Below are 15429 nucleotides of genomic sequence, written 5' to 3'. Positions count from 1 at the left end.
AATGAAAAAATGTCAGTTTGTACTATGTATATAATGCTGTAACCAGGGATAAAGTGGATCTGAAAAGATAGGCAGATTTCCCGTGCCTATATTTACCCATTGTATTTTTTTTAGAAAGTGAGGGGACGCGACATATATTTTCTGGAAGTGGGGGGACGGCATTTAAAGAGATTGTTCAATGAGGGAGCTAAATTTCTCAAAATGTTTATCCTTATTTTACAAGTATATGTAATTTAATAATATAAATTACTCAAACTTCGTACTAGTGGTGTTAAAATAATTCAAATCACGAATTCAATCATAGAAATCAACTTTCTTACTCATCAATAACATGAACTTACTTACTCCAATAATATTATAAAGATCCTTGCGAATTTTTTTAGCTGTAGGAAGAATTGTTAGTTTTGGACAGAGATGAAGAATGATTGGATAATTATTTACTATACCACCGGAGGCATCAGCTAAGCTTTCAAAAATTCTAGCTTCTTCTAAAATTTGTTTAATTTCAGACTCATTGTTCTCAAAGCGTTCTCCAGCAATCATTCGCCAAATTACGTTTATACCAGCTGCTCCCAGAATTTCTTGTGCCCAAATTGTATTCTCAGTCTCAGAGGGATCGGACAATCTCCACCACAATTCTTCAAATAAAAGTCTAATTTCATCATGTACTATGGGCTCCATTTTAATGCTTCCAAATCCTAATTTCGTAAGTATTTGCAAAGTTACTTTCCTCTGTTCATGCCAATAGTGACCTTCTGTGTTGAAAATACCTAGTTAAAGAGAAAGTAAACAAAGAAATGTGCATTTTTGTTTGGTAATAAATGTTTCTTTATTCCTACTCAAAATTTTCGTTCTGACTCCCGGAAATGTGACATTATTTCTGAGAAATTCAAGAATTCAAAATTTTCTCTACACTTTGAGATATGTTCACTGAACTTTATCTCCAAATAATAACAACAATAATAATAATGCACGTACTCGACTTGCAGGGAACTAAGCTTTCAGACTTTTAAATTCCAGCTCATTCATTTAGACATCGTTATATTTTGTAAGTTACGAATAATGATGGTACCTGCTTTAAGTTTAAAAAGAAAAAATCCAAAGCAGTACACAGCATTTACCACAATAAACAATTTACTGGTAATTGGTTTATTTACTGTCCTGAGATATGAATATTTCTTTAATACAATAAAAACTGAAAAGAAGTATTAAAAAATCTCCTTCTATCCCCGAAGAAACCTAAATTATAACCATATTCTTCACGAGTTGCTGGAATATCTACAAAATAAATAAATAAATAAAACAAAACAATTTTTGAAAAGTCGATGTTACATAAGGTTTAAGTTGCGTTCACTATATGGATACTTAAGCAATTTTTCAAACAATCCTTGTTCATACAGCGAAAAACACTGTGAACGCTGTCACAAGTAGATAGTAAAAGATGCTGTGAAGATTATTTAACTACTAACATGATAGTTATTGCTGATTGATGAAAAGGAAATATAGCAGCGGATACAATGTATTAGAAAACTAGATACACTTTTTCAGTTAATAATAATCTGTTTTATTCAAAATTAAGGCGTTAGTGGTTGAAGCAATTATTTAACATATTTGTAAAATCACATTTGCATGGCGAATGCAAATATTACGAGAGTCTCCATCATATGGTACACTGTTTGATTTTAACTTATAACAGAATAATAAAACATGCAGTGGGCAATATACATTAAAAAAAAGAAAGAAAGGAGAAATATATCTAATGAAATATCAGTAACTTGCGCTATTTAAAATTTAATATTTGAAATATTTAAAAGAAATACGCCCTACATTTGACTTAACGAAATATTAGCACTCACTATTTCACAACTATTAACATTTTCTTCTATAACAGAAAGTTCTAGTTTAAAATAGGCTACAAGGAAATCGGCTGATATATTGTACTTATATTTATTTTTTAAGAAGTTAAAAAAAAGAAAGAAAGAAAGAAAGAAACTATTACATACCACAGACGAAACCTCCTGTTAACATCTTCTGGTATTCGGTTGTTAATGGCCGACCACCTAAGTCCTGCCTCATTAACGCTTCTCTAATTGCGTCCATACCAGAAATAATAACAATTGGGCGTCGACCTAGGTAGAATCCAGTTACCTCTCCATAACGCTTAGCTATGTTTTGAATTGCTTGGTAAGGTAGTTCACCAAGAAATTTCAGTTCGAATATGTTTCCTAGAAACGGCCACCGTGGAGGACCTACAAAAATTTATATGTTCCTTAAGATACTGCAAACATATGTGATTTTTTAAACATAGTAGACATATTTTACTCTATTGTATAGTTGTTATTTAAAATATTTATTGCCTTCCTCAGTTTTCTATTCCTTTGAAATCAGAATGAAGTTCATTTAAACGGTGAATGATGGTTTAGCACAAAATTATTCCTGTCTTCCTTTCTTTCTCTTTTGCACTGCAATGTCTTTAAGTACGTACAGTTTTCAACACCCAAGTTTTCTATTATTCACGTTGCATTTTGTTCGTTGATATTAAACCATCCTGCCTTTCGAATATAGTTTACTTAAACGTACTTGCTGTATTAGACTTCTGATATTACTCATACAACACTTAAACTTTTCAATCTTAACCTAAAGTACTTAACTGAAATTTAATTAAATTCAAAGAATAAAATGTACGTTTAGGCCGGGAATCAAAGTCGGGTGTACAGCTTACCATAATGCCAATTCGCTATTCACCACTCCGTTCCTAGGCCGGTAAAACATGCTCAGCCATTTACACTTTATGAACTGTATAAGGCGTGCTATATGGAATACTGCGTAAGAAAAAGCGATTTTCCCGCATTTCTAGTAATACATAAAAACAGGCCGGGATTTATACATTTAGAAACATGGGGCCAACAGGTTGCGCAGCCCTTACCGACTAAAAGTAACACGATTTATTTAGAGGGGTTGGTAAAATATATAAAAGAAAAATGGCTAATAATAATAATAATAATAATAATAATAATAATAGTTTTACAAGTTGCTCCATAGGAATGCCCACGAGACAAAAACTGATGCTATCTCGTCCCGAAAACGAAATGTGTCGTGAAAGTAATGTCTCGTCAAGAATCTCGTCACAAAAATTCTCTTTCTAAAGTTTTTCAACATTCAAAGGAGATTTGAAAGACAATGAAGTAATGTAACTTAATGAGTTTATATTAAAGATTAACATTAAGAGAGAAGCATACACACACAAAGAAGAAATATGACCGAATTGTGTGATTTTAAAACAGATCAAGTGCTCCCGATAAAGTCAAAATTGAAAGTTTTCGTAACGTAACTGCACAATAAAAAGTCACATAATTAAAGAGAAGTGAGGATCAACTAAATGCAATAGACCTACGTTAAAAGCATTTTCATATGTGTTTTCAAACCAAGTCAATAATAGAAGAGAAATAACAGTCATGTAATAATATTTTCAAAGTCTCTCCTCATTTTTTGTGCAGGGCCTGTAGCAGTGGCGGTCTGACTGAAGCTCCCAAGCCCCTCCCTAAATCAACTATGCATCATGTTCATTAATACACATACTAGATTGCCTAAGCACAACAGAAGTTGAGCCCCAGTCTATGTGGTGTGGATCGCTGAGCACTGACCTCAACAGTGATATATAATTGGTCAAGGATGGACTGAGTAGAGTAGTAATTAGCGCACCGGCACGTTAAGCTGAAGACCAGACTTCGATCTTCTGCTCAGCCGAACCTTTTAATTCTTTGAATTTCATTGAATTCACACCTATAGAGAATACGAAAAAAAAAAAAAAAAAAAAATCGTGGTTCCTTCAGTCCTCATAATACTTATGTAATTGTTTAAAACTCATCCATATTGAAGTCACTAACTAGAGATACGTAACTTTCATGTCTCGAAAAGAAAAAAGAAAAGAAGAAAGAGATTCGGTTCAAAGCTTAAAAATTATTATTATTATTATTATTATTATTATTATTATTATTATTATTATTATTATTATTATTATTATTATTATTATTATTATTATTATTATTATTATTATTTTGTGTCTTCAATGTGAACGTGTTCTAAAACTCAAACACTAATGCAAATATACTTTATTTTGATTTTAAAATGCCCACTTTTGCAATGTAGTATTCCTATTTTAACTAAGTATTTGTGTGTATGTGAAGATACAAAAATGGCACACACGAAGTACATGACGACTGGAACATAGAAAAGTAAGTTAATGCTCTCTATTAATATATGTATAAAAGCATCATTTAGGATTCACGGACTCCAAAAAATAGACTTTTGAAAAATGATATCTGAAATGATTCCATATATCTGTGTTGCACGGCAAGTGTAAGAAATATCAACAATTAAACCCACGGGTTAGAACATATTACTAGTGACTCTTGAGTAAAGCGATTCTTTAATAGAAAAAAAAAAAAAAAACTACACTCTGTAACAAGAGGTGAAAACAAAAACATTGCTATCACTCAATTCTTATTCAAGATTCACCCAGCTATGACTTCTCTATCAACGCATTTTATGGATATTATTTTTCATATTTGTCATTGAATTAACATTCAGTGGTACATTGTGAACTATAGTTTCTTAAAACTCTGGAAAAATCAATTCTTCGAAGACTATGGCTCTTAAAGAAATCCGTATGGATTTATATTGATTTGGATTTCTTTTTTTTCTTTTCTTAATTTTAGTGTTTACTATCACGTGGATGTTTGTTATATATAACATAGGTTATATATAATATATATAAACATATGTTATATATAACATATTATAAAGGATTATGATATCATAATTTAATTGTGGATTACTCTAGTCTTATTCGTAAACGCTAAACATAGAAAGAAGAACAAGAAAAGAAAAGAAACTTTTTTTTTGGAAAATTATATATTTCGAATCTTCTTAAACAATACTGTCCTATCGTCTACCCCTTACAAAACTTCAATAGTTTCGCATTTGCAATATATGGCTCATCACTCGAAGCAAGAGAAACTTTCCTACTTGTACTGAAGTTACCAAGGAAGACGACACACTCTATTTACAAAAACTGAATCCATGAAACACACATAGTCTAGTTACAAAAGCTCTTTTCGTTTTGGCACTAATCTGACTTTTGAACACTACAGAACCCATAAGACATATTTATTCCAGTGATTACTACTCCTCCAATTTTATTTGTTAAGACTATATGCTGGTCCGACAAGCATTTAGAAATCAAGTGAAGAACAGTAAGAGTTACCCAGACGCAGACGTTGACTACGACCAAAGTTCAGTTTTGATGAAAAGCGAACTCCGACTAAAGAGGAAAAGAATTGTAGCACCAAACAAAAGATGGAACACAAGCTAAGAAGAGGTGAAAACATGAAAAAGAAATTTGCAAACGCGATAGACAAAGAGATGTCTAGGCTAGCTTTAGCAGGTGATGACATCAACTCGAAATGGGAAGCCATGAAAGCAGGGATTACAAAAGTTGCCTATGAGCACATAGGAAGAAAAACGATAACCCAATATAAGCCCTGGAAATATTGGAAATCAATTTCCAATATCAGCAGAAATATTGGAAATGATGGAGATAAGAATATAGTTCAAGATAACAGACAAAGAAGAGGAATACAGAAGGTGCAGAAATCACATCAACAGAGAAGTAAAGAAGGCCAGAGAAAACTGGATAAACAACTTAAACAAGGAAATTGAGGAAAATATAGTCAAACGCAATACAGAAACGGCATATAGAAAGATTAGAAAACAGTTCGATGAGAAAAAGAAAGGCACAGACATTATCATAGACAAGGACAGGACAACGCTAATAGAAGAGGAGCAGATAACAAGAAGATGGAAGGAATACATTGAAGAACTCTACAAAGGAGACAGAGTGATCGAAGAAAAAATGAAATGAAATCTATGAGTTTTACGTCCCACGGATATGCCGGTTAGGCTAAAGGAGACGGTGATGATGAGTAATGAATGAAGTGGTGGAATGAAGAAAGTGGGAGGAAACGGGAGAACTCCGAGAAAACCCACGCACACGGTGTTTGTCCACCACAAAGTTCACTTGGCGGGGGCTGGGATCGAACCCGGGAACCCAAGCACCAGAGGTGAACGCTCTACCACTGAGCCACCGCGGCCCCAGAGTGATCGAAGAAGAGAGAGAGAGAAGGAAAAAAAACATCGATAAAAATGAATTAGGATCATCAATTTTACAGTGCGAATTTGGCAATGCTCTGGGGAAAATGCAACATGGTAAAGCTCCAGGAATAGGTCAAATATCAACAGAAGTAATTAAAAATCTCGGAACAGTAACAAAGAAGAAACTATTTAGTCTTATTAATGAAATGTACATCAGGAAACATATCAAGAAACTTCGAGAAAAGCATATTGGTACCTATCCCAAAGAGAAAAGGCGCACTGAAATCCGAAGAACATATAACGTTAAGTTTGCTTGCCCATGCATCAAAAATACTGTGCAAAATTATCGCACAACGAATAGAAGGGAAAATCGTAGAACTGCTATCGGAGAACCAGTTTGGATTCAGGAGAGAAAAGAGGACAAGGAAAGCAATACAGAGTCTACGGTTGATCATGGAACAGCACATTAGAATGAACAAACCAATTGTGATAGCATTTGTAGATATAAAAAAAGCTTTTGACAACGTAGATTGGAATATAATGTTCAAAGCTTTGAAGAATCTGAAAGTGGATTACAGAGACAGAAGAATAATATACCAACTTTATAGGAACCAGACAGTTGTTATAGGAAGAAATCAGAAAGAAGCAAGAATAAGTAAAGGAGTGAGGCAAGGATGTTGACTTTCACCTCTCCTGTTCAGTGTCTATATAGAAGAGGCTATGAAAGAATTCTTTGATAAAAATGAGAAAGGCGTACACGTAAATGTTAAGGTATTAAGCATAATAAGTTTTGCTCATGACATAGCATTGATAGCAAAAAACGTAAAGGACTTGCAGGAAGCACTTTCAAACTTGAACGACCAACTGGCAAAAACGTGCAAAATGAAGAAAACCAAAGTGATAAAGTAAACAAGAGCAGAACAGGAAGAGGCAAACGTATGGCTAGATGAAGAGAAAATCGAAGATGTTAAGACGTTCCCCTATTTAGGAAGTCTAGTATGCTCGGACGGAAGAAGTAAAAGAGACGTAAGTTCCAGAAGAGCGCAGGCTAAACAAGTATTCAATAGGAAAAGAGGACTACTAACATCAAGAAATGTATTGTTGGACGTTCGTAAACGATTTATTAAGACCCTGGTATGGAACGTGGCGCTTTACGGATCAGAGGCGTGGACATTGAGAAAAGCTGAAATATCTAAGCTAGAAGCATTTGAAATGTGGTGCTGGCGCAGAATGCTGTGCATATCATGGACCGAACGGAAAAGGAATGAAAACGTATTAAAGGATGCTAATGAAGGACAACAGATCATGAAAATAATAGGAGAAAGAAGAAACAGCATGCCTGGCCATCTTATTCGGCAGTCTGATTGGATCACCGTGCTGATAGAGGGAAAGGCAGAAGGAAAACCAAGGATCGAATATCTAGATGCAGTTAGGAAGAAGAGGCCTTATCAAAGTATAAAACAGCTCTCCCATGCGGGAGAAAAGTTTTACAATTTCCATGTTGCCCACCAACCTATGGTTGAGGTAAACAAGTAGAAGATATATCTTCTTGTTAATATACCTTTAAAGTATATATTAACACCCGAACTTAATAAATCCATCAAGCTATTCGAGATTTTATTGATTAAAATTGTGTTCGGTTAAACAAATCGAATATTCTGATCTGTACGGTACCTTATTACGAGCTATTCTTAAATACAAGTAAAATCTGACCAAAGCAAACACTTATTAGGATCACGCAAGTGGCATTTATATGATTATAATGTTAGTACGTACAGTTCTCCACACGATCATTCTTGACCGAAACTAGTATTTGAACAAGTTGCAATATCTCAGCCAAGTTTGTCAATGTAATAGGGCAATCATACGTCCCGTTTTGACAGGGACAGTCCCGTTTTCGGGGCGTGTCCCGTTGTAGATTGAAAAAAAATAGTATTTGTTCCGTTTTGTACAAGTGAAGGAAGTAAATAACAAACCCAGACTTTACGGGCATGGCGAGAGATGTTGGTAGCAGGCGAGGGTATTAGCTGGGTGTTGGCAACACTAGAAAAGTCAGTAAAACGCAAGGAGGTGTTCATTGTCTACAGAAGGGTTTTTCTTCTGAGGATCGTGTGCGTCCCGAGCAGCCTGTTGTGCAATTTAAGTGCGGAAACAGAATCGTGTATTTGTTTCCAGACGTGTGGACAAAGGATAACACGCGGATATTTTAAAATTAGTGATCCTTAGCTATGGCTATCTTTATACTCTGATAAATAATTTATGCTTAGTCTTAATTGGCTCATCCCCCCCTTCCTTCCATAATGAGCATCTTGATGAGATGGCAACATTGAACCTCCCAAGTTTGTAAACTTGATTTACTGAATGCAATAGGAACTTCAAACAAGTACGATTGGAGTAATTTATGTATTCAATTACTTATCCGTCTTAGGAACTTTTGAGTTCATATCTTTCTCACGCGATACAAAATGTTTCAATAACTGCCGTTTGTACGTAATATATATTTGCTGGACACAGAAAGTAAATTTTAATTTTTGTCTTATATATATATATATATATATATATATATATATATATATATATATATATATATATATATATATATATAAAAGTTTGATTAATTTACTCCTCTACGTTACAAAATAGATGATTATGTTACAATAATTTAAAATAAATTTTAAACTGCAAATTTGGTTTTCTTTCACGATTTTGGTAGTTTATTATATAGTTAATTCCTATGTGATGTAACAAGTTTTGAGTTGTTATTAGCGGGAAATCTTGCATACGAATATGATTTATGGTTTTACTGTTGTGTTCGTTCACACTCCGAATTCAGTGAAAAAAATCGTTTCCACTAAATATGTTTGCAGATGTATATGAATGTGTCTATTTCCAGAATATATATACACACAGTGGTCTACTACTACTTTTTTATTGTTTTTTTTTTAATATGGACACCCTACAATAGAATCAACCCATTATCATCTTCAGGTTACGGTTACTTTAACGGTGTATCAGGTTCTATTATTGAAACAAAGGTAGCAAAAGTTACACATCACGCCGTTAGATAGTAGCGAACATTCCAACGATTAACATGTACCGGACGAAATTGAAACTTGTGTGCGTGATCTTCTTTACGGTGTAGCAGTGCCCATTATTATTATTATTATTAGATGAATCTATTATTATTATGCTGGTTACAATTACGGGCGCATATCATTGTCTTCATCGGACACTTTATCATAAGACACAAAAATGTGACCGATAAAGGCAGTGATATATTTCCTAGATTATAACACAGTAGTAAGATTAGTAATAAGTTTTCTTTCTCGGATTTTACTTTTGTGTAAGTTACAATGAGGAAAGTAGTTTGAAAGCTACAATGAGGAGCATTCAGATACAGCTAATTTTATTTGGTCAGAATATTCTCAAGTGGGAAAATAAGTCCTTAAGATGCTTGGAAAGTTTACCGTTTATATTTCCCTGCAGGATCTATTTAAACGTCTTTCAATTACTCTATGTATTTTAAGTACAAAATCAAGGTCTGACCAAAATCCAAAAAATCTTATATTAATAATTTTTATTACAGTTTTGTCAATATATTATTGTCTTCATACGCCCATTACGATGGTATAATCTAAGGCTACAGCTCATAAATCATACAAAGGAAGCTATTTCTAACATCTAATCAGATATTTCCTTTCACTTCTAGAGATCTCAGTTTTTAATTATGGCTCTTTTCAAATGTCAAGATACTTTTCCTTAAGCAGGTTTTTTGCTTCATCTAATCAGATTTACGCGGTGTTTAAATCAACGACATGTGTTGCTGTGTAATAAACTTTCGCGCTACTGCGTGTAGTGCCAATACCAGAACCGCTACTTAGAAACACATTAATTGTTCGTTTTGGTATGTAGAAATAAGAATTTACAAACATATAATGTGTATACATGTTTCTATGTCAACAGACTTTTAAATGGTACAGACTTTTGACATGACGCAGACTTTTAAATGTTTCAATACAAAACAATTATGAATATCTTGAGCATAAGTTGTGGACTAGATTTGGAATCAAGTTTATGTTCAATCTTCCTTCTCATAGGAAATACCTATTACAAGCTATTAATTGTAGTTGAGATCTTTCTCCATTCAGATGCGTATATACTGCATGTCTTACATTCCCAACGTACAGGGAATTAGGAAATTAAATGTACTAACTCTACCAGACCTAATAGATCCTAAGAAATGTAACTTCCTTGAATTGAAATTTTCAATCTACGCGGAAATCTTTTTCAGCAATAGTTTATGCTGCGTCACCGAATTCTTTACATTTTCAGTTGTAATTTTTAGCTTTTCTATAAAATACAGTATTATACAGAGTAATCCGAACTTTACCTCGTAATATTTTAATTATCACCTATTGTATTTACTAAGTTCCATGTACCAAATACATGTGAAAATAGCACTTTGGTATACAACATGTCGGAAGACACAGCATACACTTAATACATATTATATATACATATAATTTACTGATTGCAATAAATAAAGGTACTATTTACATGCATGGCATTAAGTGAAATAATTGCTACCGTTACTCCAGAATATTATTCACGTTCTTCATTTAAAACTCATTGACAGAATAAAATCCACCATTTAACAGAATTTTTCTTACTGCTGCCTTGAACTAATTAACATTTTTAATCAGTTAAACAGTTTGAAGTAAATGACTGAAAAATTTAATGGATGTCTAGAAGAAATTTTTTCAACATGTTTCCAGTCTACATGAAGGAACATGTATATTTTCTTTAGTTCTTGTATTATGACTATGCAAATTTACATTTTTTCATATTTCCGGATTTTGTTTTACGTACATTACATAGCCAAGGATGTAAAGCGATGGTAGAGTTAGCACATTTAATTTCCTAAATAATAATTTGATTATTTCGTGTGATGGCTCTGATAATTTTATTTCACCTTTGAAAACTTGTAATATTATTCCATAACACAACTCTATATCCTATGTGAAATTTCACACTTGCATGATATAATGTTATGATTGCATGCAATGACATCTCATCGATTAATGAGTTAATTGCAGAGCACATTGTGTTAGTTGCTTTATGTGATCATCAAATTTGAGACTCTGTTCTAATATTATACCTATAAACTTAGTCGTGGTATCTTTAAGTAAGATTTTAATGCCTATACTTATATTTATTTCGTTTATTCTTTGTCATTCATTGTATTCATGGTAGATAAACTAAATACTTTTTTTTTGATTCATTCATCACGAGTCTATTTTCCTCAAACCACCCTTCGAGAATAATGTTGACGTTTTGTTGAAATATTTTCACATCTTTTTGAGTTATTAGCAAGGATGTATCATCTGCAAAAAGTGTCATATGGACGGTCTCGACGAAATTTGGAAGGTCATGTATATGCAATAAGAAAAGCAATGGCCCTAATATACTTCTTTGTGGGACTCCTGATATTATTTCCTTTATATCTTATTTACAGTCGCTTATATTGCCTACTGTACCACAAGAAACATTTACAGCTTGTTGTTAATTAAGTTGATTTTGAGTTTAACGTCCCTTTCAGCAGCGAGGAACAGGTTGTTGTTATTTGCACAAATATGATTCAAACCACTTGAGGACAATTCCTCTAATGCCATATTTAAATATCTTTCGTAGAAGTATATCATGATCAACAGTTTCAAATGCTCTACGTAAGTTACAGAAAAAACCTAATATATAATTTTTATTTTTCAAAAGGTATATATATTGAACACAGATACTGTGCTTATTGAATTTTATACTTTGTATATACTTCGTATATTATATTTTATACTATACTTATTGAATTTTATGCTTTGTAAAGTTGATTTATTTACTTGTTGACAATGTGAGTTCTGTATTTTTTCGAGTGATTGTATGAAACAGTTACTGAAAATATTTGCTATTTTGGTAGAAGAATGTATTTTAGTGTGGTTATTTTTAGGTATTAGATTAGTTGTTGCTAGTGAATTTACATTCATTTCTTTTTTAATAATATTTCATATTTCTTCATTTTTATTACTGCTAAGTTGTATTGTATTGGTTTCGCTGCACGCGATATTGTTCGGTATACTTTTTTATATTTTAAGTAGTATTCTTGAAAGGATTTTTTTCAAGTTATACTTACTGTCTTTGTGTAGCTCTTTTAGTTTTGGCTAGAAATGTTTATGCCCTGTGTTATCCATGTTTTTGTGTTACTCTTATGTATAATTTTAGTATTTCTGCGAAAACATTCTAAGTAATATAAGGTTAGGGTGTTACTAAAACTATTAAATTTATCTTCAAATAGATTGTGATTTTACATTTCAGACCAATATTCATATTGTAATTTGGCTTTAAATTTAGCTATGTTCTTTGACAGATGGGGCCTTGTAATGTGCACTTGATTTAATGATGAGGGATTTCCTTTTAGACAACTGATTTTTAACAATTGTGCATCATGGTCAGAAAATTCTGCAATTATGTTTTCACAGGTTAAATTTATCTTCCTGTTCTTCAGATTTGTCATTATTTGGTCAACAGAAGACTCCGATTTAGCTGTTGTCTTGGTGGGAAAGTTCACTATAGCTTCTATACCATATGTACTCAAGATTAGACCCAATTCATCTTTCGTCTTTGAATTTTTTAGATGGTTAATGTTTATGTCACCACATATTACAATATTGTGCCCCAGTGAACTAACTTCAGCAAGAAAAGATATATTTTATTTTAAAATCGTTTTAAATCACTATTTAGTGTTCTATATAATGTTGCTAAAATTATATTACTGTCCTTATGCATTGCTACTGTGAATTCAAAGCATTCTTCTTCCTAAGTTATGTTTAAGTCATTTTTTAAGCCATCATGGTGAAGCCATTTTTTACGAATACACGCGTACCTCCACATTTAAAGCTTTCTCTACTATATTAATTTATTAAGGAATAATCGCTCAAATTAAGTATCGCACTTCAAAACTAATGTTTACACAAAATATTTATTTTATCTGGTAATTCGTTCAGAAGAATTTCAGATCTGGCATTTTGTTCTCAACACCTTGGGTATTTAAATTAAGAATATTTAATTATGTTTCTTCACTTTTTGTAGTAATTTTCTGTATTATTATGTTCTCCTAGTTTTCTACTTTACTATGCGTATTTAAATTTATTTTAATATTATTTTCACTTCTTTTTATAAATGAACCATGATCTTGGAATTCTTCTCTTACAAATCTATTGTTTCTAATAGTAGTCGGAATATTCTGAATCAGATCAATATTTTCGTCAGATTCAGAATATTCACTAATTTTCCTGGTCTAAGCAAGGTTGAGGAATAGCTCTGTCACTGTAATTTTAACAATTCATTTGCTGTTATATGAAAGAACTAATTGCAGTTAGTTATGGAATTCCACAATTTGTTCTTCATTTGGTGCTACTGTGAAGCTATTTTTCCATTCAAATTATTATTATTATTATTATTATTATTATTATTATTATTATTATTATTATTATTATTATTATTATTATTATTATTATTGGGGAGTTGGGGGGGTAAACATCACATTCCACTAGCAGATATTATTGTCAAACTAATGGCTCTTCTTTTCTCTTGTTTCAGATATTTGCCTGCAAAGTTAAACAAATAACAATTCAACATAAAGTGAAGGCGCTAGTCATACTGTGAAAGAAACGGTCCAGTGACGTAACATAAACTGTTGCTGAAGCATAACCTCTTTATGAATAATATGCATGGATTTTTCACTTTCCGTCTTAGTGGATGCAGTTCGTATTGTGTCGTTTTGTAGACTACAGAAAAACTTCAAGAAAATGAAGTAGTTATCAAATCAAATTTCTTTTTCTTTCGTTTTTCCTTTTTCTTTTCATTTTAAGTGTTCCAAGAATTATTTTTTAGTGTTTATAATATTTTTAAAAAGGAAAAATAAAACGAATACCCATCAGAGGAAGAAAGACATAAACTTAATTTCCAAAATTCTCAGAACAGAGGATTTGGAATATATTTCGTTGGTGTCGTTATATCTGTGCTGAATCAAGACAGTCCCCTTCAGAAAGAAAGGTTCCCATTAAACTAATTAACAAGAAACTAATCACACAAGAAGACTGGGAATTTAACTTTGTATAACATGCAGAAAAACTGCAAAAGATTGATTTCCTGAAATAGTGAGTAACACAATTAGGAAGATATTATAGTAAATAAGAGTTCACACTCAGACAGCGGCACAATGAAAATTATCATGGACAATGGCAATTGAAAAGCCAAACAGAAGACAGGCGTGTAGCAGTTCCAGCGAAATAAATTAACAATTTATTAATTTCGTTAACATTTAGTATATACTCTAGTGTGAATAATGGAAATAGCGTGAAAATTTTATGGAATAATATTCTTGCTGTTTGGATAGTTCTATTAATTCATTTGTCATTGTGCTAAATTGAGAAAGAGTGAGAAGAGAAATGGAAGCCCTAATCTTGCAACACTGCGCTAAATATCGCCTATCATTGGCTATTGCTCATTGAGCATCTCATCTAAATAACACATTCAACATTTAACTAAATACCTTTTTTTCTTGCTTTCCTTTCAAATTTCAATTTTTGATCAGGGAAACACTTTCACCTTTTAACATTTGAACTTTTAATTAGGTGTCTGTTTTCTATTTATTTCTACATGCTTTTGGAACCAATCACCATGCTGTGTTTCCGTCCTCTATTTTTCCTGTTTGATCTAATATTTCATTTTATAAATCTAGAATCATTAGTCCACTCGTCCACTTCATTAATTTCGCTTCTTCTTTCCTTACTCACTGAGCCTCTTTTCACTTTTTTATAACTCTTTTTCCTTCCCTTTCTAGTTCTTCTACACTTTTCAAATGTGTTTTATAACCTGTTTCTTTCACATGTTCATCAGTGCGTTGCTTTCTTTTTTTAATCTTCCGTTGTCTTTGTGCCGTTTAATGCTCTACCAGCCTCTTCCCTGTCTCTTCACACTTTTCACAGTTAATCCTATCTACTACCCGCTTCATTACTTTTTTTTTCTTTTCTGGAAGTCCAATACTCTCTTACTTCTTTTTCTATATATTATACTTCATTCTTCAATATCTTTTTAAGAATTTCTGTTTCAGCTCACTTACTTTCTATCCTAAAACATATTTTTTATTTCTTCTTCTTTCACTCTTTTTCCTTCTCTTCTTTCAATTTCTCAATTCTTCATTCGTGTATCCGTTTTCAGCTAACA

At 32.4% G+C, this 15429-nt stretch overlaps 1 protein-coding gene across 1 annotated transcript in view; it reads right to left on the bottom strand.

The window, feature by feature from the left end:
- Window positions 1–15429, bottom strand: part of LOC145680895 (methyl farnesoate epoxidase-like) — a 186629-nt gene that overhangs the window by 107482 nt on the left and 63718 nt on the right. Inside the window, exons 3-4 of the mRNA XM_081752053.1 lie at window positions 2004–2249; window positions 346–770 (exon numbers count right to left, since the gene is read on the bottom strand). Of these exons, the coding sequence (XP_081608179.1) occupies window positions 346–770; window positions 2004–2249 (671 nt within the window). The remainder of the gene's footprint in view (window positions 1–345; window positions 771–2003; window positions 2250–15429) is intronic.

The sequence above is a fragment of the Thermobia domestica genome, chromosome 3 (assembly GCF_964235325.1).
Source record: "Thermobia domestica chromosome 3, izTheDome1.hap1.1, whole genome shotgun sequence".
NCBI lineage: Eukaryota > Metazoa > Arthropoda > Insecta > Zygentoma > Lepismatidae > Thermobia > Thermobia domestica.
This window is presented reverse-complemented; position numbering and strand designations above follow the sequence as displayed.